The following is a 23883-nucleotide window of genomic DNA, read 5'->3' on the forward strand; positions in this document are numbered from 1 at the left end:
CCTGTGGCCAAACTGTGGACTCCAGCTCTGCTGAGGAGCCCTTTCCCCTCTCTCCAATATGAACCAAGTGTCAGAGTCCAGAAGGACCCAGGCCTCCGTAGGGCTCCTGCACTCTTCCCCAAACCTGGCGCCAGCGCAGCGATCCGGGTGACAGGATAGAGTTGCTGTCCTGATCTCTTGGTAGGCAAGAGACGACTCCAGGGATCAGGCTATATATAGAAGAGAAATCGTTCTCCGGAGCTGAGAGACAGCAGACTAGTGGAGGGGTCCTAGGAAAGCAAAGCTTAGCTAGCAAAGCTAGCTTCTCTGGTCAGAAGTCTCTGTTGGCTCCTCAGTCCAGCGGGCTGTGGAGAAGCTGGACCAGTGGTAAACAGAAGAGACTAGCCTACTACCAACCTCCCCGGTCAAGTCCGGCAGCAAGGAGCCAGGCTTCTGTTTCCAAGTCCCTTCAAGCCCTCACAAGAGACTTACAAACCATCATTGTGTAGTTGTGGATGACCTTGAACTTCTGGGTTTTTTTGTTTTGTTTTGTTTTGAGACAGAGTTTCTCTGTGTAGCCTTGGCTGTCCTGGACTTGCTTTGTAGACCAGGCTGGCCTCGAACTCACAGTCATCTGCCTGCCTCTGCCTCCTGAGTGCTGGGATTAAAGGCCTGTGCCACCACGCCTGGCTCTTTTCTCATTCTAGACACATCTCTCTCTGTCTGTCCCTCCACCCTTACCCTAGAAGCAGGCTCCACAAGGAAGAAAGCTGTTGTGTCTGGTACTTGTCACTGTCAGTTGTGTCAACAAGCCATCCTGGCTTTACTTGAAACAAGTCATTGTTTTGTTTTTAGAGTGTTTGTGTTCTTGCATTTTCTTTCTTTTCTTTTCTTTTTTCAGATTATTTATTATGTATACAGTGTTCTGCCTGCATGTATGCCTTCACTCCAGATGAGGATAGCAGACCTCATTAGAGATGGTTGTGAGCCACCATGTGGTTGCTGGGAATTGAACTCAGGACCTTTGGGAGAGCAGCCAGTGCTCTTAACCTCTGAGCCATCTCTCCAGCCCCAAACAAGTTATTGTTAATGAAACGAATGACACCAGGGCTGTGTACCCTGTTGTTCTGATTTTCACATGGCATTTATGGAACTTGACAGCCAGGAGATGCTTCCTGGCCAATCCTGCCAATCCTGGCTCACAGGTCCGCCTCTGAATGCTCTGATGCTTGGATGGTCCAGATTTAGGTGCCAGGTGAGATTAACAGTGGGCATCCATGTCAGGGTGAGGAAGGCCACTCACCCTTTAACATTTTTTGTCTATGTTACATATTTGCAGGTTCCCAGAGTCCACCATGAGCCGGGAGCTGAACCTGGGCCTCTGGAAATGCACCGAGTACTCTGTCCTCCCTGACTCCCTCTGAGACAGGGTTTCTCTGTGTAGCCTTGGCTGTCCTGGACTTGATTTGTAGATCAGGCTGGCCTTGAACTCACAGAACTCCACCTGCTTCTGCCTCTCTGAGTGCTGGAATTACAGGCGTGCGCCACCATGCCCAATGGCACCAAGCACTCCAATCCTCTGTGAAATACTTTTTAAAAAACTTTTATTATTGCTGGGAGTGGTGGTGCACACCTTTAATCCCAGCACTTGGGAGGCAGAGGCAGACGGATCTCTGTGAGTTTGAGGCCAGCCTGGTTTACAAATCGAGTCCAGGATAGCCATGGTGACACAGAGAAACCCTGTCTCAAAAAAACCAAAAAACAATACAAACCTTTTATTATTTTGTGTGTGTATTTTTATTTTTTTTTATTTAATGTTTGTTTTCTGAGGATTTCTTTGTGTGGCCTTGGCTGTCCTAAACTCACTTTGTAGACCAGGCTGGCCTCAAACTCCCAGCGATTCACCTGCTTCTGCCTCCCAAGTACTGGGATTAAAGGTGTGCGCCATGCCAGGTGGTCATGGTGGTGGCGGTGGCGGTGCATTAACCACTGAGCCAACTGTCCAGTCCTTTTAATACACTCCCAGCTACAACAGTCCAGGTCTTCACATTTGTTGGGGCTGCTGCTTCTCAGTCCACTTTTGTTTCCTCGAGCCTGCTGGTGTCAGGTGGCCCAGGTGGCCGTCTTTGGCTCAGATACCTGGCCTTTAGGTGCTGGTCCTCTGCTTCAGCTTCCAGGAAGGCTATGCAGCTCCATGAGCGCACCATGGACGTCACTTACTCCTGTGAGCGCTGGGCGAGCCTAGTCAGAGCTGCTTGAGTGCATAAGCTCGGGCTGTTCCGAGGGCAGCCTCCAGGTCAGCTGTGTGCCCATGACCCTGGGCTACCACCTGAGAGCCCCAAGCCTTGCCTCCCATGTGGCTGCACACAGCTAGTGCCCAGGCCTCCGCTGTGAAGGTGGGTGTGGCACCCTGGGGAGAGAGTCAGAAAGGGAGCAGTCCTCAGGGTCGCTATTCATTCTGTAAACCCCTGGGAACACAGTCACCAACAAGGAGCACCCTCTCCCAGGCTGAGCACAGGGTAGGAACCTCTGGTGAACAATAAGGAAAGGGTTAGACTGTGAATATGTATGGAAGTGATGGACATCTGAGACTTGTTTGCAAGGAACTGGGGGCCTCAAGGCAGGTGACTAAGGAATTTTGCAATGCCTTCTGGGAAGCGGGAGGAGGTATCTTTAGGGACAAGGAGAGATTGCTCTTTCTCTCATAGGTTATCTCCCCCTACCCTTGATCTCCTATCTGGAAGCAATAAAAGAGGTGGGACCAGAGCTAAGCAAGGGCCAGTTAGGGTGGGCTCTTGGGACCCCTTACCTGGGCCACCTGGCAGGCACACAGGATGCTGCCAGTGGGCTGTGGGCTGAGCAACAGCACAGACATGCTGGGGGCCTGTTTGCATACCTCCCGCACGACCTTTACCAGCACCTACATGAGGATGACACAGTGACCCACAGCTCCCCAGATGCCCAGGACCTCCCAGTCAGGACTTGGCCTTCTGTAGGCCCCAGGAAGGCCACTGGCCAGCACTCACGGAGAGGGTCTCAGCCGACACAGTGTCCACAATGAGCGGCCCCTCTGAGTGCCGTTTCAACAGCTCCTGAGATTTCTCCTCAGCCTGTGGGGCAGAAGAGCAGCGGAGGGGCTGGGCATGGATACTCCACTTCTCATCTGAGACCCGGTCTAATAGCTAACAGCTGCCCCCTCTCAGCTTCTCCCTCAACAGAGGCCATTAGTTCTGATGAGAGGGTGGCGGCTCTGCCTGGTGTGGCCTGTTTTCTTGGGTTCCATCTGTGGCCTTCTGTGATTGTCTCAGCTCTTCTATTTTGTCTTTGGGCCCAACAAAAGTTACTGAAGGTGAGAGGAGGAAGGCCAGATGGCACAGATGGACGGGGAGGGGACTAGGGAGTGACAGTCAAGGAGCAGTTAAGGATGACTGGCATTCATGTCAGGAGACTGCGTGATGGGCTGGGCTGGGGAAAAGCTACAGCCAGGCTGCGGGGTGACGGGGGTGTATGGGAGCACATGAAGTAGGAAGCTGCCTCTGACTCCTATCCCAGTTCTGGAAGCTTCCGAGGGTTGGTGGGGCAATGTCTATGAGTACCAGGCACAGCTGACCTCCTCTCACCTGGCCCTTCTCCAGTTTCCTGATGGCGGTGTTGGCACGGCGCTGAAGCATCTTCAGTGTGGCCTGCAGCTCCTGCCGCTGCCACTGAGGCATCACAGCAGAGTCTATGACCTATGGTCAGAGCCGTGTGTCACCCTTATCCCTTCTGACTGACAGAGTCAGGGCAGACCCCACACACACCCTGAAGACAAACATCTGGACCAACTGAAAGGCTGGGAGGGATGGGGAGGGTCCAGGAAAGGATGGGAGGGAGGAACAGGGCCAGCGGAAGTTAGGGAGTGGAATGGCAAGGGTGACCTCAGTGAGACATCCTATGTCCTTAGATAGCCGGTGAGCCTCTGGCAGGTCTTGGCTTCCCCGACTGAGTCGCTCAGCGGCTGCTTCCACCTCCTGAGACAGGCTCTGGCCCAACTCTCGGGCCTGTGGGAGAGGACAAGAAGGTTTCAGACTTACAGGCACCCTCCCAGGACTGGGGTTCCTATCTCACAGCAGTCAGGGCCATATCAGAAATGTTTGCTGGTTGGAACCAGTCAAGGCGCCAGCCCTAAATTAACAGCCGATAGCTGCTAATAGTTGCTCCGCCACGGGAGTGTTTGTGTATAGGCATGCTGCCTATACCTGGTTATCCCCGACATTCCCCCTCCCACCCCCACCCCCCACCCCCGAGCCCTCCGCCAGTCAGAAGTCTCCAGAGCCTCTAGTATTCTGACCTGCTGGGCCTGCTCCCCAGTGATGGCCAGTAGACGAGTGATGCCTTTGACCAGCTGGCGCTCCCCAATGATCACCAGGTCCCCCACGGCCCCCGTACGTAGCAGGTGCCTAGAGGAAGATGAGAAGACGGGTAATAACAGAGAGAAGGAAGAAGTCTGAGCCTAAAGCAAAGGCTGGTGGCTGCCAAAAGGATCCAGGGTTCAGGGACAGGGTGGCCCAAAAGCGACTCACGTCCCACAGCAGAGCTCCACCGAGGTCTGCAGTGCAGCCTGGGAGGCTGGTGCCAGGGCGTGGGCCACAGGAACTCCCACTGACACTACCCGGACAGGGTCTGGGTACACCTGAGGGGAAGGTGGGACAACGGCTGTTAGCGGCCTGTGAAGGACAGGGGAGGCCTTCTGGGGTCACCCCTCCACAACTCACCTCATCTAGGGAGCGAAGGCCGGGGATACTGGCAGTGTGTGTCAGGGGCACCTCCTCCATGTACACAGGCTTATCCTGCTCCACAGCCTCCTGCACGTAGCTCTCTACTGTCCGAAGCTGCTCTGTGGTTAGTGGGGTCTGGGGTGTGGGGAAACAGGCACAGGGTTGGTAACTGCTTCTGCCCATTAAAGGGTAATTGGCGTCCCCGGTGATGAGTGGCTGGAGGTGAAGGTGATGTCCTGAGTACGTGGGCCTTGCTGAGGTGAGGTTCCACAGGACGCAGTGGTGGTCCTCAGACGAGTCAACTCGCCTCCTGTCTGTTGTGCAGCCTACCACATCCCATAAAGGCTCCTCTTTCTGTGCCCAGCTCACCTGGGTGGCCACATCAAAGCGCAGCCTCTCGGGGTTGAGATGGGAGCCCCGCTGCTCGGTGGTAGGTCCGAGGGTCTGCCGAAGGGCCCAGCTCAGCAGGTGGGTGGCCGTGTGCTTCACCATGCATCCCATTCGCCAGGCCTGGAACACTTTTGTCACCCATGGTCCTGGGTGAGGGCAGGGGTGGGGGAGGAGGAGGGCCGCAGGATATGCAGTATTACCTTATCCACGTGCAGCTGCACTTGGTCCCCCACCTGTAAGCCCTCGAGAGCCACTGCCTCATGCAGGATGAAGCCCCCACAGACCTGAGCCCGGGCCACAGGGACCAGCACATCCTGGGGAGAAGAGGACCAACGTGTTAGAATGACTGCCCACAGCCATCCCCCCAATCTGCAGGCTCGCGTCTGCCTCCCACAGAAGTCAGCCCTGGGTGCCAGGTGCTCACCTGCTGCCCTGTACGAACCAAGTAGCCCCGGTCTGAAGCCTGACCCCCTTGTTCAGCGTAGAAGTTGGTTCTGTCCAATAGGAGGCCACAGCGCTGGCCTGCACCCACGGAGGCCACAGCCGTCCCAGCCTCTGAATACAGCTGCAGCACCTGGGCCTCACAGACATCAAACTCTGCCGGAGGCGGAAGGATTATCAGTGTTAGGGCCTGGGGATGTGATGGATTGGGGATGTGAGGCCAAGGCTCAGCTGCTTCAGATGGTGAAGGAGAAAAGACAGTTCCAGGGGAAGGAAGCAGTGACCCCTGCTGGGGACTTTGGGTAATGCAAGAAGCTGGTGGCTACTGCTTCTCTCCTTCCCAGTCAAGGTCAGGAAAGCTACTGCCTAACCAGCCTGTGTCTAGGCTCTCACCATAATCCCCACTGGGTCCAAGAGAGTAGTTATACTTGGGGCTGTCATCAGTTGGGGGTACCCCTTGACGGTGCAGCTCCTCCAGTGTGTGAACATCAAGACACAGTCCTTCCTCCTGAACTGGCTCTGGGCTCAGGTGCTGGGCCCGGTGCTGCAGGACAAGTGTGCAGGGCATGGGGTGTGTGGGGGATGCAGATGCACAGAGAACACCACGGGATGGGAACTGAGCCTTTGAGAGCCCTGTGTCTATGAACCCTGCAGCCTGCATGGAATAAGACTTGAGGCAGAGGGTCATCTTAGGTGGCTGGCAAACTAGACACCCACAGGTGCCTCAGGGCCAGGCCTTCTTGCCCACAACCACCCCGCCACCCTGCCCCCACCCCTCCCTCCCTTCTGTTCCTCTGTGGTCACTGGGGCTAGTGCTCCTCTCTACAGGCTGAGTAGGACCTGAGCATCTGTCCTCAGGGGACAGACCCTACCTCAGCTTCCAATTGTTTGACTAGCTGTAATTCTCGCACTAGGAGATGAGGGCGGAAGAAGGAAGTGCGGGGTCACCGCAGTGTCTAGCGGCCTATACCTGAGCTTCCTTCCGGGCTAGCTGCTCCAGTCCTGTAGTGTCCAGCTGCACCCCCTTCTCCTCCAGCATTAGCTCCACCAGGTCCAGCGGAATCCCCAGATTCCCAGACAGTGACAGTGACCAGGCCACTTCAGCTGAGGAAAGAGACCAGAGGGTTGAGGATGGGGAGCGGCAGAGCAAAGGATGGGGAAGGAAGTGAGGTAGCCTCGGGCTTCTTCAGCCACGCAAACCCCACCAGTGCCCCATTCCATACTGGGTGCTCGCAGGTGAGGAACCATAGGTCAGATAAGGGTAGGCCAGCATCCACTCCCAGGACACGTGGCATTCTGGTGGCCTCAGTTTAAGTTGAAGCTGACCTTGGAGACAAGGGGTGGGAGGTGGGCTGGCTGGGTGGTTAGGAGAGGGGGTGGCAGGGCAAGGCTCCTGCAGTGGTCAGGTCTAGAACACCTGGGAGAAACTTCAGGCAGAAGTAGGGGCATGGGGGCTAGGGGTTGGGGTGGGTCTGAAGCCCCTGGTGGGCTCAAAGCTCCCGCCCTTTGCTTTGGCTAGGCCCCCAGCTCACCAGGGAACAAATCAGAAGGTGCCAAGCGCTTAATGGTGCGATCGATGATCCGCTGGCCTCGCTGCAGGGAGCCCAGGAAGGCTGCCTCATCCTCTGATACCAGACTGGCTATCTGAAGCAAGGCACAGGGCAGGGAGTGGAGCTGGGTCTCCTTGGAAACGGGCTTCTCCCCATGGCTCTCCAGGTGGCCCCCACCTCCCCACCTGAATCAGTACCTTGTCTGAGTTCTTCTGAAGTTCCGGATAAGCAGCTCCCTGGGGGTGTAGGGGAAGACTGTGGAGGACGGAAACAGCCCACCCCCCTTCCCTCCCCTGGCATCAACAGATGCCTGCCCAGGAGGCCCAGATGCTCTGAGAACTGGGGAGGGACTCAATAGGGAAGTGGTTTCCAGTGAGGCAGGCGTATAAGAGGAAGGGAACTCCAAGGTCAAAGGTCCAGCAGCCTGAATGAGCACCCTTCCAAGGTCTCCTTGATGGGGTGCAGGACTGGACAGTAAGGGTGGGACACTGCTGGGGCTCAGTGGCAGGCTCCCAAGGGCCCGGGAGGCATGCAGAGAGGAGAAGGTTTGCTCGTGCTTACCAACGTCTCCACCACCACTGGCACAAGGCTGCCCAGAAAGCCAGGCGGTGCCTGCAAGACCTCTGTGGAAAAGCGCACAGCTCGACGGAGAATCCGACGAAGAACTAGCCTAGAGGGGTTCAGGGCCCAGGTATGAACCCCTGGCACCATCTGGCCAGCAATATGGAGAGTGGGGTGCTTCCCCTATCCCTTCTGAGCTCTTGACCCCTTGACCCGACTTCACCTCCCATTTCCCTTCTTCCCAGCCAGCCCTACCACTCCAGAACCAGCTGGCCTTCCGGACTCACGGGGCACCTGACATCCCTGGGGAGACACCATCAGCAATGCAGACACTGAGCGTGCGGATGTGATCAGCTATGACTCGGTATGCTGTGTCTACGCGTCCTTCATCTGCTGCCCCTACCCGGCCAGAGTATGGGGGAACCCCACAGCCCTGAAAAGCAGGAAAGCAGACACAGCTGTTGGCTCTGCTTGGCCTGGGCACGTGCCTGTTCTCAGCCATAAAACTGACACATCCATGGGAGCACAGCCCAAGAGCGGAATCCTGTGAGAATTTTGTGTGTTTCTGAGAAAGCTCCAAAAAATCAAGATAAATGTGGCCTCAGTTTCTTCAAAACACAGAATTGTTCTTAGAATGTTGTTTCATGCTACCCCCAGGTGTAGTGGATAGTTTATTTCAGCTGTTGTTATTTGAGAAGAAGAAGAAGAAGAAGGAGGAGGAGAAGAAGGAGAAGGAGAAAACCAAAACCAAAGAAACAGAATGGCCTTTTGGAAAAGTCATTGTTGAACAGAGCTCCCCGGCCCTTTCGGGGCTTGTGTGCTGAGCATTAAAAGGCCCTTGGTGGCCATCGCCTGCTGAATTTCCAGTCAGAGGAGAGGCACCCCTGAACCACATCCCATCTGTGCTGGCTGGTTTCACGCCAACTGGACACAAGTTAGTAGCATCTTGGAAAACAAAATCTCAATTGAGAAAAACGCCCCACCATGTTGGCCTGTAGGCAAGGCTGAAGTGCATTTTCTGGATTGATCATTGATGTGGGAAGCCCAGCTCACTGTGGGCGGGGCCCAGCTCACTGTGGGTGGGGCCACCCTTGGGCTGGTGGTCGTAGGTCTAGCAAGAGAGCAGGCTGAGCAAGCCACGCGACTGAGCCAGTAAGCAGCGCCAGACCACACACTTTGCTTCAGTTCCTGCCCTGACTTCCTTTGATGTGACTGTGATATAGAAATGTATCGAAAGAAATCCTGTCCTCACCAACTTGCATACAGTCATGGTGTTTATCACAGCAACAGAAACCCTAAGGCACCATCCATCCCTAAAACAACCTCTCTAGAAGGTTCTAGAGGTACCCTTGCTTACTTTATTAACTTGCTATGTAGACCAAGCTGGTCTCAAACTCACAGAGACCAGCGTGTACAGGCTCAGCGCTTGCTTTAAAGAAGAGGAAAAAGGGAAGGCAGTGGTGGCGCACGCCTTTAATCCCAGCACTTGGGAGGCAGAGGCAGGAGGATCTCTATGAGTTCGAGGGGCGGGGAGTAGGAGTAGAGGCCTGCTGTGGGACACTCAAAAGTGCCACAGCAGGCCACTTAATCTGCTAACCTCCAAACAAACTCATTATGCTGCTTAAACCACTCCCCTAGCCCCACCCACTGATGGGCCTTTTCCTTTGACCTCCTGGAGAGATATCTTTTTGTTTGTTTGTTTTTTTCGAGAAGGGGGTTTCTCTGTGTAGCCTTCGCTGTTCTGGACTTGCTTTGTAGACCAGGCTGGCCTCGAACTCACATTGACCCACCTGCCTCTGTCTCCTGAGTACTGGGATTAAAGGCGTGCGTCACCACGCCCAGCCCGTGAAAGATATCTTGTCCATTTGTTAGTGTCTATTCTTCTGCCACCATCCAGGATGCACCCTCCCCCCTCCCGGTGGCCCCCCTTCCCCGACACACACACTTTGGACTTCAAGACCTCACAAGATTTGATTCCTGCTCTCTTCTTTGCAGAAGACTATCTGTAAAACTGTCCTTTCCCTGAGCACAAGCCACTTTGCCACAGGATTTTCAAGCGGCTGCTTTCCATCAGCAGATAGCATCTATCCCCCTATCTCTGAGCCTCGAGCTGCCCACCTTCTCTGGCCAGCAGATTATAGGAGGAAGGAATCTTGGTGTGGTGGTGCACACCGGGGATTCCAGTGTTTGGGAGGTTGACGCAAGAGGGTCAGGAGTTCAAGGTCATCTTTGGCTACACGAGCAAGTGTCTGAGGCCCGTCTGGGATGCATGGGGCCCTGTCGCAAAAAAGAAAAAGGATATAAGGAGCGTATACCACTACTTCTGTCTTCCTTCTAGGATCCTTGCTGAGCTATGGCGAGAAGAGGCCTGAGCTAGAGCCGGCCAGCTAGATGACAGCAGACACTTGGCTTAGCCACCCTGACTGCTCCAAACAGACAGTCACTTAGAGTCTACGAGCAGAGCTGCGTCATACCCAACCACAGATGTTTGGATGAGCTCACGTGAGACCAAAAGAATAACCCAGGAAAGGTGGCCTGGCCTGTGCCACTGTCCACAGACTCTTCGCCTGGACAGCAGCTGCCATACAGCATTGGTGTGCTATGGGGCAAAAGCTCTTGGGCATGGCTCCATCCACACCTCACAGGATTCTGTCTGTCTGTCTGACCTTTCCCGAAAGGCAGGGACTATTAAAAGAGCCTGGAAAGGGAAAGAAGGCCCCTGGCCTGGGATCTAGTTTGTACTCCTGTTGGCTGAGGGTCAAGAAACTTCAGTACCAAAGCCAAAGCCCCTCAGAGATGTACTTGTCTTCGTAAAGACTTCAGGCAAGGCTGTTAAAAAGCAACACACGAGGGGCTGGAGAGACGGCTCAACAGGTAAGAGTGCTGCTTACCGTTCTTGCCAAGGACCTGAGCTTGGTTCTCAGCACCCGCACTGGGTGGCTCACAACCACCTGTGACTCCGGTTCAGGTGATCTGACGCCCTGCCCTTTTCTGGTCTCTGTGGGCATGAGTGTGCGTGCGTGCACGCGCGCATGCGTGTACACACACACACACACACACACACACACACACACACACGAACAAAAATCAAAGAATCTCCAAGCAGTGGTGGTGCCAGCCTTTAATCCCAGCACTTGGGATGCAGAGGCAGGTCAGTCTCTGTGAGTTTGAGGCCAGCCTGGTCTACAGAGGGAGTTCCAGGATAACCAAGGCTACATGGATAAATCTTTCAGAACAAAACAAAACAAATAAAAAAGCAAAAATATTTGAGGCCTTAAATTCCACCCTATTAGCACACTTCTCTCATCCCCAAATGTAAGAGAGGCGCTTCAGAAAACCGCCTGATAATTTCATTTGCAAAAGGAATTCCTGGAGAAAAAGAAATAAACCAATTTATATTTTCTTTCTTTCTTTCTTTTTTCTGCCTCTGCCTCTTAAGTGCTGGGATTATAAATGTGTGCCACTGTGCCCTGCTACCAGTTTATATTTTTAAAATGGGCTTAAACTTTCAACCTTGCTGTAAATGACATCCTTTGGGAAATGTAACTTAGAAAGCTACTGGACCATAAATACAGTTACTGTGAAGACACCTAAGCACAGCTCTCTTGGGGAGCCCGCACTGCCTTTTCCCTCTGTGTCGCCATGTAAGTATTAAACTCGCTCTCTGCTTCACTCTGACCTCCCCTGAAAGTCTATTCTGTGATGCAGTCAGGGACCCTGCTTTCCCTGGGTGGAGGGGGCCTCAAGGGGGAGGAGCGAGGCTGCATCTGCTCACCTTGCTGACCATGGCAAATGTCAAACTTTTCTTGACTTGGCACCCGCTGTCGCCTGTCTGGCGTGCGCTTTCTGTGCTGACTCTATCAGCTTTTAGATCAAAGGGCACCTCCCAGGCAGGTCTTCTCCACCCACCTGGTCTAGGATTCCTCTGTAAGACACGGGCTGCCTGCTCAGAACCTGTGGGCTATGATCTTGTTCTTTCACACTCACTTACTATCTGCCTCTCAGGCTGGAAGGTTATCTCCACATCTCTCCTATTTGAGCCTCTGCGCCAAGCATACAGGTTTCGGCTTAGGGGGCTCGTCAAGCCACGCCCACGCGTAGCAGCCTCTTTCTTAAAGAAAGTCACAGACCCTCTACCAACAGCCTATCTCTACCTCCCCTGATGCCCTAGCCTCCTCCCATGCCTGGATTCCAGGAGAATGGCAGCTTATTTCCCCAAGGCAGTCAGTCTATAGGCTCAGGACACCAGAGGCTAATGGCACAGAGGGCAGACTCAAGTAGATGTGTCCTCTTTGTCACATCCCCAAAATTCTCCATGAAGCACATCCCTTCTGTGGAGTCCAGGCCCCTGCTGAGGACTTCCCTTATCAATTATGTGGCGCAAAAACCTTCCCCTTCCTCTAAGAGCTCTAGGAAAGGACCACCACTCAGCCTTGCAGACCCCGGCTCTCTTCAGAGTCCCTCCCCCGTTCCCCCCCCCCCCACTGTGTTGTCTAGCTATAGTGTTGGGGCCTGAACTCTCTCCAGGGTCCTATCATGCTGCTGTCTGTCCACGAAGTTAAAAACTCTTTTAAGGGGCTGGAGAGATGGCTCAGAGGCTAAGAGCACTGGCTGTTCTTCCAAAGGTCCTGAGTTCAATTCCCAGCAACCACATGGTGGCTCACAACCATCTATAATGAGATCCTGTGCCCTCTTCTGGTGTGCTGGTATACATGCACACAGAGCACTGTATACATAATAAAAATAAATAAAATCTTTAAAAAAAAAAACCTCTTTTAATAAATCTTTTACCCAAAAGGACATTCTGCCTCAGTGTCCCCTTGAGCCCTGAGCCTTTTATAAAGGACTCGTGCACATTTTGCATAATGGTTGAGGAGAGGAGTTAGGAGGGACATCGGGTAGCAGCGACTGTTAGCTGCATCCCTGATACCCTGCGACCCTTGGTCTGTTCTGCCCCACATATTGGGAATACTCTGAGTTCTCAACAAATGAATAAGCACCACGAGGCAGTGGTGTGTGTGTGTGTGTGTGTGTGTGTGTGTGTGTGTGTGTGTGTGTGTGCTGGGGAGATGGTTCAGTTAGTAAAGGGTTAAGCCTCACAAGCACGAGAACCTGAGCTGGATCTCTGTAACCCAGGTAAAATCGCTGGCACAGTGGCGCAGGCTTGTAATCCCAACCCTGGCGAGACAGAGCCAGGAGGATCCCTGCGGCTTGATAGCCACCCAGTGCTGCCTAACTGGTGAGCTACAGGCCACTGTCTCACCCTGTCTCAAAGAAGGTAGACAGCATTCCTGAAGATGACACCCAAGGTTGTCATCTGGAACACACACACACACACACACACACACACACACACACACACGAAAAATAAAAAGCAACGAGGCTGAGGCAGAGGTCGACTCACCTGGTGTATGGCGTGGAGCAGGGGAGAGAAGAGGTCAGTGTCATAGGTGGAGCGTTTGCCCTGCAGGACAGCCACCAGCCTTTCTAGGCCCATTCCTGTGTCCACATGTTGCTGGGGCAGCGGCTGTAGGCTTCCATCTGCCTCTCTGGTTGGGAAAAGGGTGCAAGGTGAGGCCAACTGAGTCTGGCAAGTGTGAGGCAGGTGCTTCAGTTTGGGAGAAACATGACAACCCAGGGGCTGAGATAGCAGGAACCTGAGGGCAGTGTCCCCTTCCCCTCCCTACACAAGTGGAGGCAATGAAGGCCCATCCTTTTTCAAAAACATTAGCTCCTTTCTCACTCTAGGTCCTTGTCCCCACCCAGACATAGCTACGAAGATGGTTTCTTTGTCTTCAGAGAGACAGGTCAAGACCTGCTAGAAAATCTTAGTGATCGCTAAGTTCAACTCCATTATACAATAAGAGGCCGGAGAGCATCAATAATTAGTTGAAACTGTCATTGACAAGGAGTATAATAATAATAATAATAATAACAACAACAACAACAACAACAACAATAATTTATTTATTTGTTTGTTTTGTTTTAGAGACAAGGTTTCTTTGTGTAGCCTTGGCTGCCCTGGACTCACTTTGTAGGCCAGGCTGGCCTCGAACTCACAGCGATCCACCTGCCACTGCCTCCTGAGTGCTGGCATTAAAGGCATGCGCCACCACTTAGAATTATTTTTATTTATTTATTTATTTTTATTTTTTTGGTTTTTCGAGACAGGGTTTCTCTGTGTATTCTTGGCTGCCCCGGACTCAGTTTGTAGACCAGGCTGGCCTCGAACTCACAGTGATCCTTCTGCCTCTGCCTCCTGAGTGCAGGGATTAAAGGCGTGCCCCACCATGCCTGGCTGGAATTATTTTTAAAAAGCATGTAAGTCCCCCTAGAAACTAATGGTGGCTTCAGCCACTGTTACCTGTTGTGTTGCATGAAGACCAGATTCCAAAGCTCTACCAGTTGGGGGGCTCCCACGCCCCCAGCCAGGTCATAGTGGATCTCAGTACAAGGCCCACAAGGCCCAGTGTCTCCCATCTCCCAGAAGTTCTCGTGGAGTCCGAAGGAAAGCATGCGGCTGGCGGGCACTCTAGGGAGAAAGCCAAGGAGGCAGTGGAAGATTGCTGGCACCTCTCTGCTATGACAAGCTCTCACCAAGTCCAGCTCAGGAAGAGGGGTCCTAGGGCTGACCCAAGGCATGCTGGGACATGCTGAACTCTTGAGGATTTGAACCCAGAGTCTGTTTTCCGGTGTTCCTATGGCCCAGGGGTGGGTGACAGAATGGGGCTGACTTACCCCAAGCCAAGCCAGATGTCTCTGGTCTCCAGGTCTGGGCCCAGTCCTGTCTTGGAGTCACCACCGAAGTAGGAGACCCATAACCTGTCCTCAGGGATCCCATAGACTTGAGTCAGCAGTTCCCAGGCCATGCTACAAGCCTCCTCCTGCAGTAGAAACCACCGTGGAGTGAAGAGATGGGCCAGGCAGGCCCCGCGAGTTCATGAACCCACACGACGCACTCCCACTACCTACCCTATTTTCAGATTGAGGCTCTGCCTTGAGTTTCTCCTGCCTGGAAAGTGTCTCCATCTTATAAAGCCCACTTTCTTTCCAGCCCCAGTGACTTCTGTCTTCTCCATAAACTCCTCCACCCACCCACCCTGACCTGGGCACTTTTTATGTCCAGCGCCTGTCTCAGCACTGCTGCCTGGCCATCTGTTCATATAACTCGTAAGCAACCATTAGGGAGGAGACAGTCCCTTCTTTCAATCAGGGAAGTGAGGCATATTCCTTTTCATTGTATCTCTTTGTGTATGTGTGTGTGTGCACGCGTGCGTGCGTGCGTATGTGTGTGTGTATACATCTACTACATGTGACTATGCATGTATGAAAGTCAAAAGATGACTATGGGTGACTGTACTTAGGTACTTTCTAGTTTTTTTTTTTTGGAGGGGAGGGGAAAGGTTTATTTAGATTATACTTCCAGATTGCTGTTCATTATTAAAGGAGGTCACGACAGGAACTCAAACAGGGAAGGAACCTAAAGGCAGGTATTGATGCTGAGGCATGGAGGGGTGTTGCTTGCTGGCTTGCTCAGCCTGTTTCCTTATGGAACCCAGGGCCATTAGGCCAGGAATGGCACCACCCACAAGGAGCTACGCCTTCCCTTAACAATCACTAATTAAGAAAATGTCACCAGGCATGGGGGCACATGCCTTTAATCCCAGCACTCAGTAGGCAGAGGCAGGAGGATCGCTGTGAGTTCAAGGCCATCCTGGTCTACAAAATGAGTCTTGGACAACCAAGGCTACACAGAGAAACCCTGTCTTGAAAAACAACAACAACAAAAAGAAAATGTCTTACAGATATAGACATAGAGGCATTTTCTCAATTAAGTGTCCCTCCTTTCAAATAATTCTAGTTTGTGTCATCTTTCTAATTTTTTTTTTTTTTTGAAACAGGGTCTCTCATTAGCTTGGAACTTTGAACGTAGGGCAGACTAGCTTCCCTGTGAACTTCAGGGATCCTCCTGTTTCCACCTCCCGTCTGGCAGCTCCTGAACTACAGGCACACGCTTTTGGCCTTCAGTTTTTCTGCGAGTTCTGGGGGGGATCCACAGCCCTTTCCCAACCGAGCCATTATGAACTTTGTCTAGCACTTGGCCGCAGTATCCAGCACGAGGATTCAAAGACCTTCTTAACTCCGGAGCTCCCAGGAGACTCACCTTAAAATATTCGCCCCCAAATGCCCAATTGCCAAGCATTTCAAAGAAAGTATGATGTGACACATCTCGGCCCACATCATCCAGGTCGTTATGGCGTCCTCCGGCCCGCACACATTTCTGGCTATTAGCCACACGCCGGAAGCCTGCCATCTCACTTCGGGGATCCACTGTACCCAGGAAGATGGGCTTGAACTAGAAGCACATAGTATAAGGTTAAAGTAGGGAGCGGATGGAGAGGGCTGTTGAAACTCAAGGCTATTTGTGACCCTAAAGGGTGCAATGTGGTCCTGGCCCTGGGCGCCCCAGAGGCTCAGGCAGACATCTCTAGTGTGTGAGAAGCAGAGAAGAGGTGAAAAATCTTAAACCAGAGACCTTCGCCTAGTAAAAAGTAGTATAATTTACAGATAAGAAGGTGGCTGGACATAGTCAAAGTTTCAAAAACATTACCAAGCAGGCGCGCAATAAACGTCTACTTAATGGATGAGTTATATTCATTTAAATAGTCTTCTACTCGGAGCCTGCAGCTCCGGGCTCCACACCTGCTGTCCAGGGATAATAAACTTAATTTCTCTCGATAAGTTTTCAAGTTAATTCTCCAAGACCTAATCAGGCCACCAATCATTTTAACTAGCCCCTCCGCCCCTCACTTTTCTGGCCCAATCGCGAGGTGCCTTTCTCAGGCAACCCCCCCTTGCCCCGCCCCCGAAGGGCGTGGTCCCGCCCCCACCTGGTTCATGCCTGCATTGACGAAAAGCAGGCTGGGGTCGCCGCGCGGCCTCACGGAAGCGGAGGGCACCAGGCGGTGGCCATGGCGATCCCGGAAGAAGCTCAGGAAGGCGTCCCGCACGGCCGCTCCGTGGGGTGGACGGGACTCGGTTGAGAACGGCTGCCATGGGCACGACCTCCCAATGGCTCGCCGCAGCCTCCCGGCTGCCGCAGCCACCGCCGCCATCTTAGCTCCGGGCAACGGCTTCCCAGAGTCAAAGAGTGACGTGTGAAAGGAAGCCTAGTGTTTCCTATAGCGGCCCCTGGCGGGTGGAAGACTTACGGCAAGCCTCAGCTTCTGGTGGAGATGGTTCCTCAAGAAGGGGAGTTCCCCTGGCGAGCGATTCAACGTACCACTTTGCACCCAGTAGGCACTTAATTCATCCAGCATTAAACCGAGATTCATTTAAAAAAATCATCATGTGCTAGGCTTTATTATGAACGTTAATAACAAGATTAATGCAGTGCCTCTGCTTTCAAAACTGGCAGTAATGGTTGCTATGTAATTTATTTTGTGCAACTGCAAATGAACAGGTGTGGGTGCAATTCCGTGTATGGGTCGCGTGGTTTGTGCTGATCCCTTAAGAGTGCTAAGGGATCATGAGAATTCAAGAGATGGTGAACCAGTACAGAACCCTGCCTAAGTGCCAGGCACCGCTCTAGGACTTTGCCATTTCCTCCTCTGGCCTCGGTTTGGAGAGAGCCACTTTGTCCTTAGGTACTGAAGCGGGCTCTTTGCAGCAAGAGACTGGTGGAGACACAGAAGCCAAATGGAGCATCTGCTCCATTATTAATTGCCTCATGACATTTGGTCTTTTAATTTGCTTGGGGATGAGAGAATTCAGGTCGCCAGGCCAGGACAAAGCTGTTGGCTTTCCCTCAGCCTCCCAACGCCCTGAGCTTTTGGGTTTTGTTGCCGGTAAGAGATACCTGTCCCGGCAGGCACAGTCTCCTTGACTTCCTTTCCACGGTCACAGCAGTAACTGAGAAGCTCACAGACCCAGACAGACCTTCTCATGATGACCTTGCTTGGACTTTAGTCTGGGAAATTAAGCAGATCCGAGGAGAGAAAAGACTTTGCCAAACTTAAGACCCAATAGAGAGCAGTGGTTCTCCACCTGTGGGTTGGGACCCCCCCCCTTGGGGTGTGGGGGGGGTCACATATCAGATATTTGCATTACATTGGTAACCGTAGCAAAATTACAGTTGTGAAATGGCAACAAAAATAATTTTATGCTTGGAGGGGGGGTCACCACAACCCGAGGAACTGTGTTAAGGGATCACAGCACTAAAGGGATTGAGAAGCACTGCAGTAGAGAGGTTAACGGTCCTGAGGTCATTGTGGTCAGCAAGACGGCCTTGGCCACCCAGGGGGCCATTGGTCTTTCAGCCATCGGTCTTTGTGTGCTATTTGGGTTCTTTGAAGTACAGCTTCTTTTTGGGAAATGCACAGTCTATTTTGGACTTGAGTTTCTATAGCAATAGTGAATTCTGTGAGCCTGTCATGTCTATGCCGCGCTCCTCTCTTTCCCTCCCCTCTCCGTGTAGGTTAAGGGTGGTGTTCTGCCCGTTTTGGATTCTTCCTCCAGTGTTTTAGGAACAGAGACCTAAAGGCAGACGGGGTTTTCTGAGATTGGCAACCTTGAGGAAATACTGTGCGATCCTTTACCTAACAGTGATGAGACTGGTTTTCCCGATGGAGTAGCTCCTCAGGCAGCACTGACTTTACCCACAGCCATTGTGGTAGATAGAGTAGCAGGTCTGCGCTTAAGACTAACCAGAAGGAACGTGGCACCATGCACTTTGATATATTAAACACGCACCTTCTCAGGCTTTGTTTAGCATCTATGAAGCCCTGGGTTCATCTCCTGGCACTACATAAACTGGACCTTGTGACGCACACCTGTAGTCCCAGCACTCCAGAGGGAGATGCAGGAGGATGAGAAGTTCAAGGCCATCCTCAGCTGCATCGAGAGTTTGAGGTCGGCCTGGGAGAATCATCCTGCCTCAATAAGCAAATGAAAAAACAACTTTATTGAAATAAAACTTAAGACTAAAGTGAAACCTTAGTGGGCAAAAATGTTCTTCATGCAAATGTGAAGATTTGAGTTCAAATCCCTAGAACCCGTGGAAAGCCAGGAAGGTGTGCACATCTTTTCAGCTTTCCTACATTGAGGTTGGAGGCAAAGATGTATGTGCGTGTTCTTCACATACACAAGCAAGTTCACGCACCACAGTTCGCACACTACAATTCACTCACCAGAAGTGAGCAAAGCTTTTAGCATATTCACAGCTGTTGGTAAAACCATCCCCAGAACACCGTGATTGCCTTAGAAACCAGTCTTGCATTCTTTGACGAATACTCCCCGGTCCTTTCATCCCTCCTAACCCCAGGAAACCAATAATCAGTTTTTTGTTTTTATATAGATTTGCCTATTGTGGACATTTCTATCAATGCCTTCAATTATACATGGCCTTTTGTGCATTTTTTTTTTAATTTTAAAAATTGTGTGTGTGTGTGTGTGTGTGTGTGTGTGTGTGTGTGTGTGTGTGTTTCTCTGTAGAGGTCAGAGATGTTGAATTTCCTTGGAGCTGGAGTAGTTACAGGCAGTTGTAAGCCACCTGACATGCGTGCTGGGAACTGAATGCTGGTCTTCTGGAAGAATCACATGTAAGGGCTAGTTTATCTTGTAAACTCCACTTGCCCAAGGACAGATAACTTCCCAGAATGCCAAGGGCTGTTGTTGTAAGATAATAAGGCACTTGTTTTCAGCTTAATAAACAAAGTTGGTAACCGCAACAGCACATGGGTGCCTGGCCATGTGTAGATGCGAGCTACGCAGGCAGGATGTAAGTCAGGATGTGTGCTTGCCCCTGATTGGATGAAGGGAAGTACCATGGACTCCCCCACCCTCCTAGATAGGGTTTCTCTGTGTAGCCTTGGCTGTCCTGGACTCACTTTGTAGACCAGGCTGGCCTTGAACTCACAGCGATCCGCCTGCCTCTGCCTCCCGAGTGCTGGGATTAAAGGCATGCACCACCACGACCCGCCCAGTTTTGTCCTCATAGGTACCTGACTGACCTAAATCAGCACCATTTCTCTGGGAATCCCGGGAGTATTTAATAAAGCTTGCTTTAATTGAATCACTGTAGAACTGATCTTTCTCTTCACAATTCTCAGCTTTAACCCAGACTCCTAATTGCTGAGTCATCTCCTAGCCAGCCCCTGCAGATGGCTTCTTTCATTTAATATTTTGAGGATTCATTCATGGGTGAATGAAAAAGAGAAAGAAAAAAGGAAAGAAAAGAACATGTCTGCTCCCAAGTATGCTGCAGGAGAACGTTTATTGTGGGTGAAAGGGAGAGCGGAGCCTGCGAGAGTCCAGAGTGGTCATGACCCTGAACCCTGGGGGTGGGGGGCGGGGGCGAAGGGAGAGAGGAGAACCAAGTACAGCATCCAGGAGGCCAAAGGTACAAAAGGGGTGGGCAGCCAAAACGTCTGGCTTCTGGAGGGAAGGGTCTCTGGAGGAAGGGCAGTCCGGCCCGGTGGGCTGGAGAGTTCAGGGTACGACATACTCTGTAACAGGTAGGGACTGAGGATGCTGGGAGAAGCCGGGGGCCAGGTCTGCTCTGATAAAACGTTAAGTAGGGACCTCAGCTGCGTGTCCTGGGCTGTTCAAAACGTATCATGGGGAGCATCTATCATAGGTCTTAGAAATGCATTTGAAGTAAGGTTTCCCCTCTCATGATTTTTGAATGTGGAGTTCTCTGTGGTATTTCCTGCTGTACGCAAAGAGGTTCGGTCTGGGGCTAGGGATGCAGTTGTTTTGATTTGCCACCGTCACCGCCTGACGCGGAAGTTAGAGCGAAGGATGTACCTTCCTCGCATAGCTGGAGGTGGAGAGGGCGTGTCAGACAGGAAGTTATCAACCTGCGGCTGTCTCTCGGGAGAACCGTTCCACTGCCTTAGTCTCCGGCGGGATTTCACTTTGTGGTTTAGCATGCAAATGCAGACTGTCTTCTGGCTATTCCTCACTGGGCCTCCATGAGCACTGCCCTGGTGCTGCCCTGGTGCTGCCCCCGTGCTTGGAAAACAAAGTGGGGTTTTTTCTTCTCAAGGGACTTCTCTCCTGTGGCCACCTGACCTACTTATCTCGGAGGGTACAAAGCATCTGTCTTTGACACCTTTCCTTTCTGTTTCACTTGTTTAGAGGAAGGGACAGCCTTGTGCTGGCAGTGGAACATTCTTTTTTGATTTCCCCTTTGCTTTGAGAGCAGGAACTTAAGGTCAACAAACTGTTCTACCCTGGACTGATGGACACCAAGGGCGCGGGGCGGGACTTTTCACCCTCAGAGCACAGTGAACCCCGCTGGAGAACTGCCTCTTAGAAAAGCTGTTGCCTAAACGTTGGCAGTTCAGTCTCTAAGAGGCCTCTCTTACGGGTGATGTGTTTATTATGGAGCTGTCTTGTCTGGACTGTGAAAAATGGCTCTCCTCGGCCACGGCTAACTGGAGGCTGAGGATTTACCTCAGTCAGTGACGTGCTTGGCACGTGAGCTCAAGGCCCTGGTCCCCAGCCCTTCATAAAGACCTGTGGTAATCCCAGAGCTGTGAGGGTGGGGCAGGAGGCTCCTTGGGGTTGGTTGGCCAGCCTGACTGGCCCATTTGCGTGATCTCTTGGTCTTAGAGTCTCCAAAAATGAATATTTCCTGAAATATAATAGCAAAGTTGGCTTCTAGCTTCCAGACAGATGCACACACGGGCGCACATGCACACACAGTCAAAAATGCAGACCTGGGGGCTGGAGAGATGGCTCAGAGGTTAAGAGCACACCGCCTGCTCTTCCAGAGGTCCTGAGTTCAATTCCCAGCAACCACGTGGTGGCTCACAATCATCTATAATGTGATCTGATGCCCTCTTCGGCAGACAAAGCACTCATATACAATAAATAAATAAATAAATAAATAAATAAATAAATAAATCTTTAAAAAAAATGCAGACCTGACTGATTAGGTAGATCTGTCTGTCTGTCTATCATCTATATATCGAATAAATGTGGGCAGGTACATGCAGAGCGTGCATAGAAGTCCTCTTCTCCCACCATGTGGGTTCCAGGGATCAGACTGTCAGCCTTGGGGCAAGCATGCTAACCCATCCATCCGCCTCAGCAGCCCAGGATCTTACATTTCTAGCAGGTTTCCAGGGCCTGCTGCTGTTGCCAGTCTTCCGGATTGTGCCTTAAATGGCAAGGGTAAAGCAGAGGCCTTGAGTCTAGACACAGGGCTATTCTGGCTTCATGTTTGGGTGCACCTAGGTTCTCCTTTCACCTGAGAGCCATGCTCCCTACTTTAGCTGAGAAGCTGAGTGGAGCCCAGAGCTAGTCCTGCGCCTATGACTGCCTCCTAACTCCTTTTCTCCTGTTGCTTAGAGACAGAAGGATGTTGCTTGCAGCCCAGCAGAGGAGGGGAAAGGTGCTCTCAGGGATGGGACGCTGTGTGCAGCCGGCCAGGTGGGAGCTACCAGGGATTGGGAATCCAAGGAGTAGTGGACCCACCAAAAGCCAAGGGACTAATGCTACAAACAGATCCTTAGTGTTAAAAAAAAAAAGTTGTAGCCGGGCGTGGTGGCGCACGCCTTTAATCCTAGCACTCGGGAGGCAGAGGCAGGCGGATCACTGTGAGTTCAAGGCCAGCCTGGTCTACAAAGTGAGTCCAGGACAGCCAGGGATACACAGAGAAACCCTGTCTCAAAAAAACCAAAAAAAAAAAAAAGTTGTTATAGTTTAAATGGTTATATCCTTGTCTGTATCTTCTGTTTCATGCAAATTAGCACTAAGTTGTAGAGACTTATTGCGCGCTGGGCCGCATCCCTTTGGGAAGACTAAAGCTGCTCTTTGTTTCTGCGTACGTGTTATGCATGCGTGTGGGTTAACACTGTGTGTACTTGTATGTGGAGGCTTGAGGCTGACCTTGGGACTCTTTCTCCACCTTATTCTTTGAGGCAGGGTTTCTCCCCTGAGCCCAGGGCTCACTGAAATGGCTCTTCTGGCTTGCCAGCTTGCTCAGGGGACTCTACCCTCTGAGTACTGGGATTGTAGGTGAGCTACCACCCCAGGCTGGAAAGTCAAACTCTGGTCCTCAGACTTGCTCAGTATGCACTCTACTGGCTGAAGTCTCTCCCCAGCCTCCCGTGGCTGCTCTTATCTCAAACAGTGCACTCAGACTCGGATGTCCGACTTTCTGTTCCTTTATCAGCATTGATGGCATCACGCCTGTTTCTATTAACTCACTTTTGTTGATGTGAAGAGACACCTTGACCATGGCAACTTTTTATTTTTCCCACAAGACAGGGTTTCTCTGTGTAACTGCTCTGGCTATCCTGGAACTCGCTCTGTAGTCCAGGCTGGCCTCGAACTCACAGAGATCCACTTACCTCTGCCTCCCAAGTGCTGGGATTAAAGGCGTGCGCCACCACCGCCCAGCTGACCATGGCAACTCTTATAAAGGAAAACATTCAATTAATTGGGGCTGGCTTACAGTTTCAGAAGTTTAGGCCATTATCATCATGGTGGGAGCACGGCAGTGTGCAGGCGGACGGGCACTGGAGGAGCCGAGAGCTCTACATCTTGATTGGCAGTCAGCAAGAAGAGACTGTGCCACACTGAGCTTGGCTTGAGCATATATGAGCTCTCAAAGACCACCTCCACGGTGACACACTTCCTCCAACAAGGCCACACCTACTCCAATGAGGCCACACCTTCAAATAGTGCCACTCCCTGTGGGCCAAGCATTCAATCACATGAGTCTATGGGGGGCCATTCCTAGTCAACCCACCACAACCCCCAATACTAGTTCCCTCGTTTCGCTTTGATTGACTAGTTGGAGTCTTGCTATGAGGAGATGCTTCGCCTGCCCTGTTAGTTAGCTAGGAGCATGGTACAGAAAAGGGCAAATGTTTCGTTTCCCTCCTTGTGTGGCGGCCAGAAGGCAGCAGTCAGCTTAGACCTCACCAACCGCCTTACTTGCAGCAGGGTCTTTTGTTTGCTGCTGTATATGCCAAGCTGGCTGGCCCACAAAGTTCAGGGGATGCGCCTGTCTCTCTCTCCCATCTCCATGTACGAGGGCTGGAATTGCAGTTACAGATGTGCCTGACTGTATCTGCTGAGTGTGGGTTCTGGGGGGTCTGAATGCCAATTCCACACCTGTGTGATGAGCACTTTATCCATTGGGGGGGGCATTTCCCCAACCTTCTGGGCCCTTATGAATGGTTAGTAGT

At 52.0% G+C, this 23883-nt stretch overlaps 1 protein-coding gene across 2 annotated transcripts; it reads right to left on the reverse strand.

Moving 5' to 3' along the window:
• Positions 1–1752: 1752 nt before the first annotated feature.
• On the reverse strand, positions 1753–17030 carry AARS2 (alanyl-tRNA synthetase 2, mitochondrial). Of its 2 annotated transcripts, none has more exons than XM_084754824.1 (22): positions 16570–17030; positions 15843–16034; positions 14417–14562; positions 14043–14210; positions 13083–13227; positions 7966–8111; positions 7679–7787; positions 7315–7353; positions 7100–7211; positions 6538–6671; positions 5961–6111; positions 5551–5723; positions 5327–5440; positions 5106–5246; positions 4734–4871; positions 4542–4651; positions 4310–4418; positions 3897–4019; positions 3600–3710; positions 3006–3089; positions 2789–2899; positions 1753–2389 (listed from the first exon to the last, which is right to left on the reverse strand). In XM_084754824.1, exons 1-22 carry the CDS (start codon positions 16792–16794, stop codon positions 2225–2227), a joined length of 2946 nt encoding a protein of 981 aa, XP_084610950.1. In that variant the 5' UTR covers positions 16795–17030; the 3' UTR covers positions 1753–2224. The 2 variants fall into 2 exon arrangements, with proteins under 2 accessions (XP_084610950.1, XP_084610951.1); XM_084754825.1 differs by lacking the exon at positions 16570–17030 and adding an exon at positions 16290–16451.
• Between the last annotated feature and the right edge of the window lie 6853 nt (positions 17031–23883).

Source organism: Acomys minous, assembly GCF_964271855.1.
Source record: "Acomys minous genome assembly, chromosome: 13".
NCBI classification, from domain to species: Eukaryota; Metazoa; Chordata; class Mammalia; order Rodentia; family Muridae; genus Acomys; species Acomys minous.

Coding starts and splice junctions, on each gene's coding strand:
- AARS2 (XM_084754824.1), bottom strand. CDS start 16,794: ATGGCGGCGGTGGCTGCGGCAGCCGGGAGGCTGCGGCGAGCCATTGGG. Junction 8,112..13,082: donor TGCTCCACGCCATACACCAG/GTGAGTCGACCT, acceptor CCTGCTTTTCAG/GGCTGTGGGGTTCCCCCATA. Junction 4,652..4,733: donor GCCTTCGCTCCCTAGATGAG/GTGAGTTGTGGA, acceptor CCTTCCCCTCAG/GTGTACCCAGACCCTGTCCG.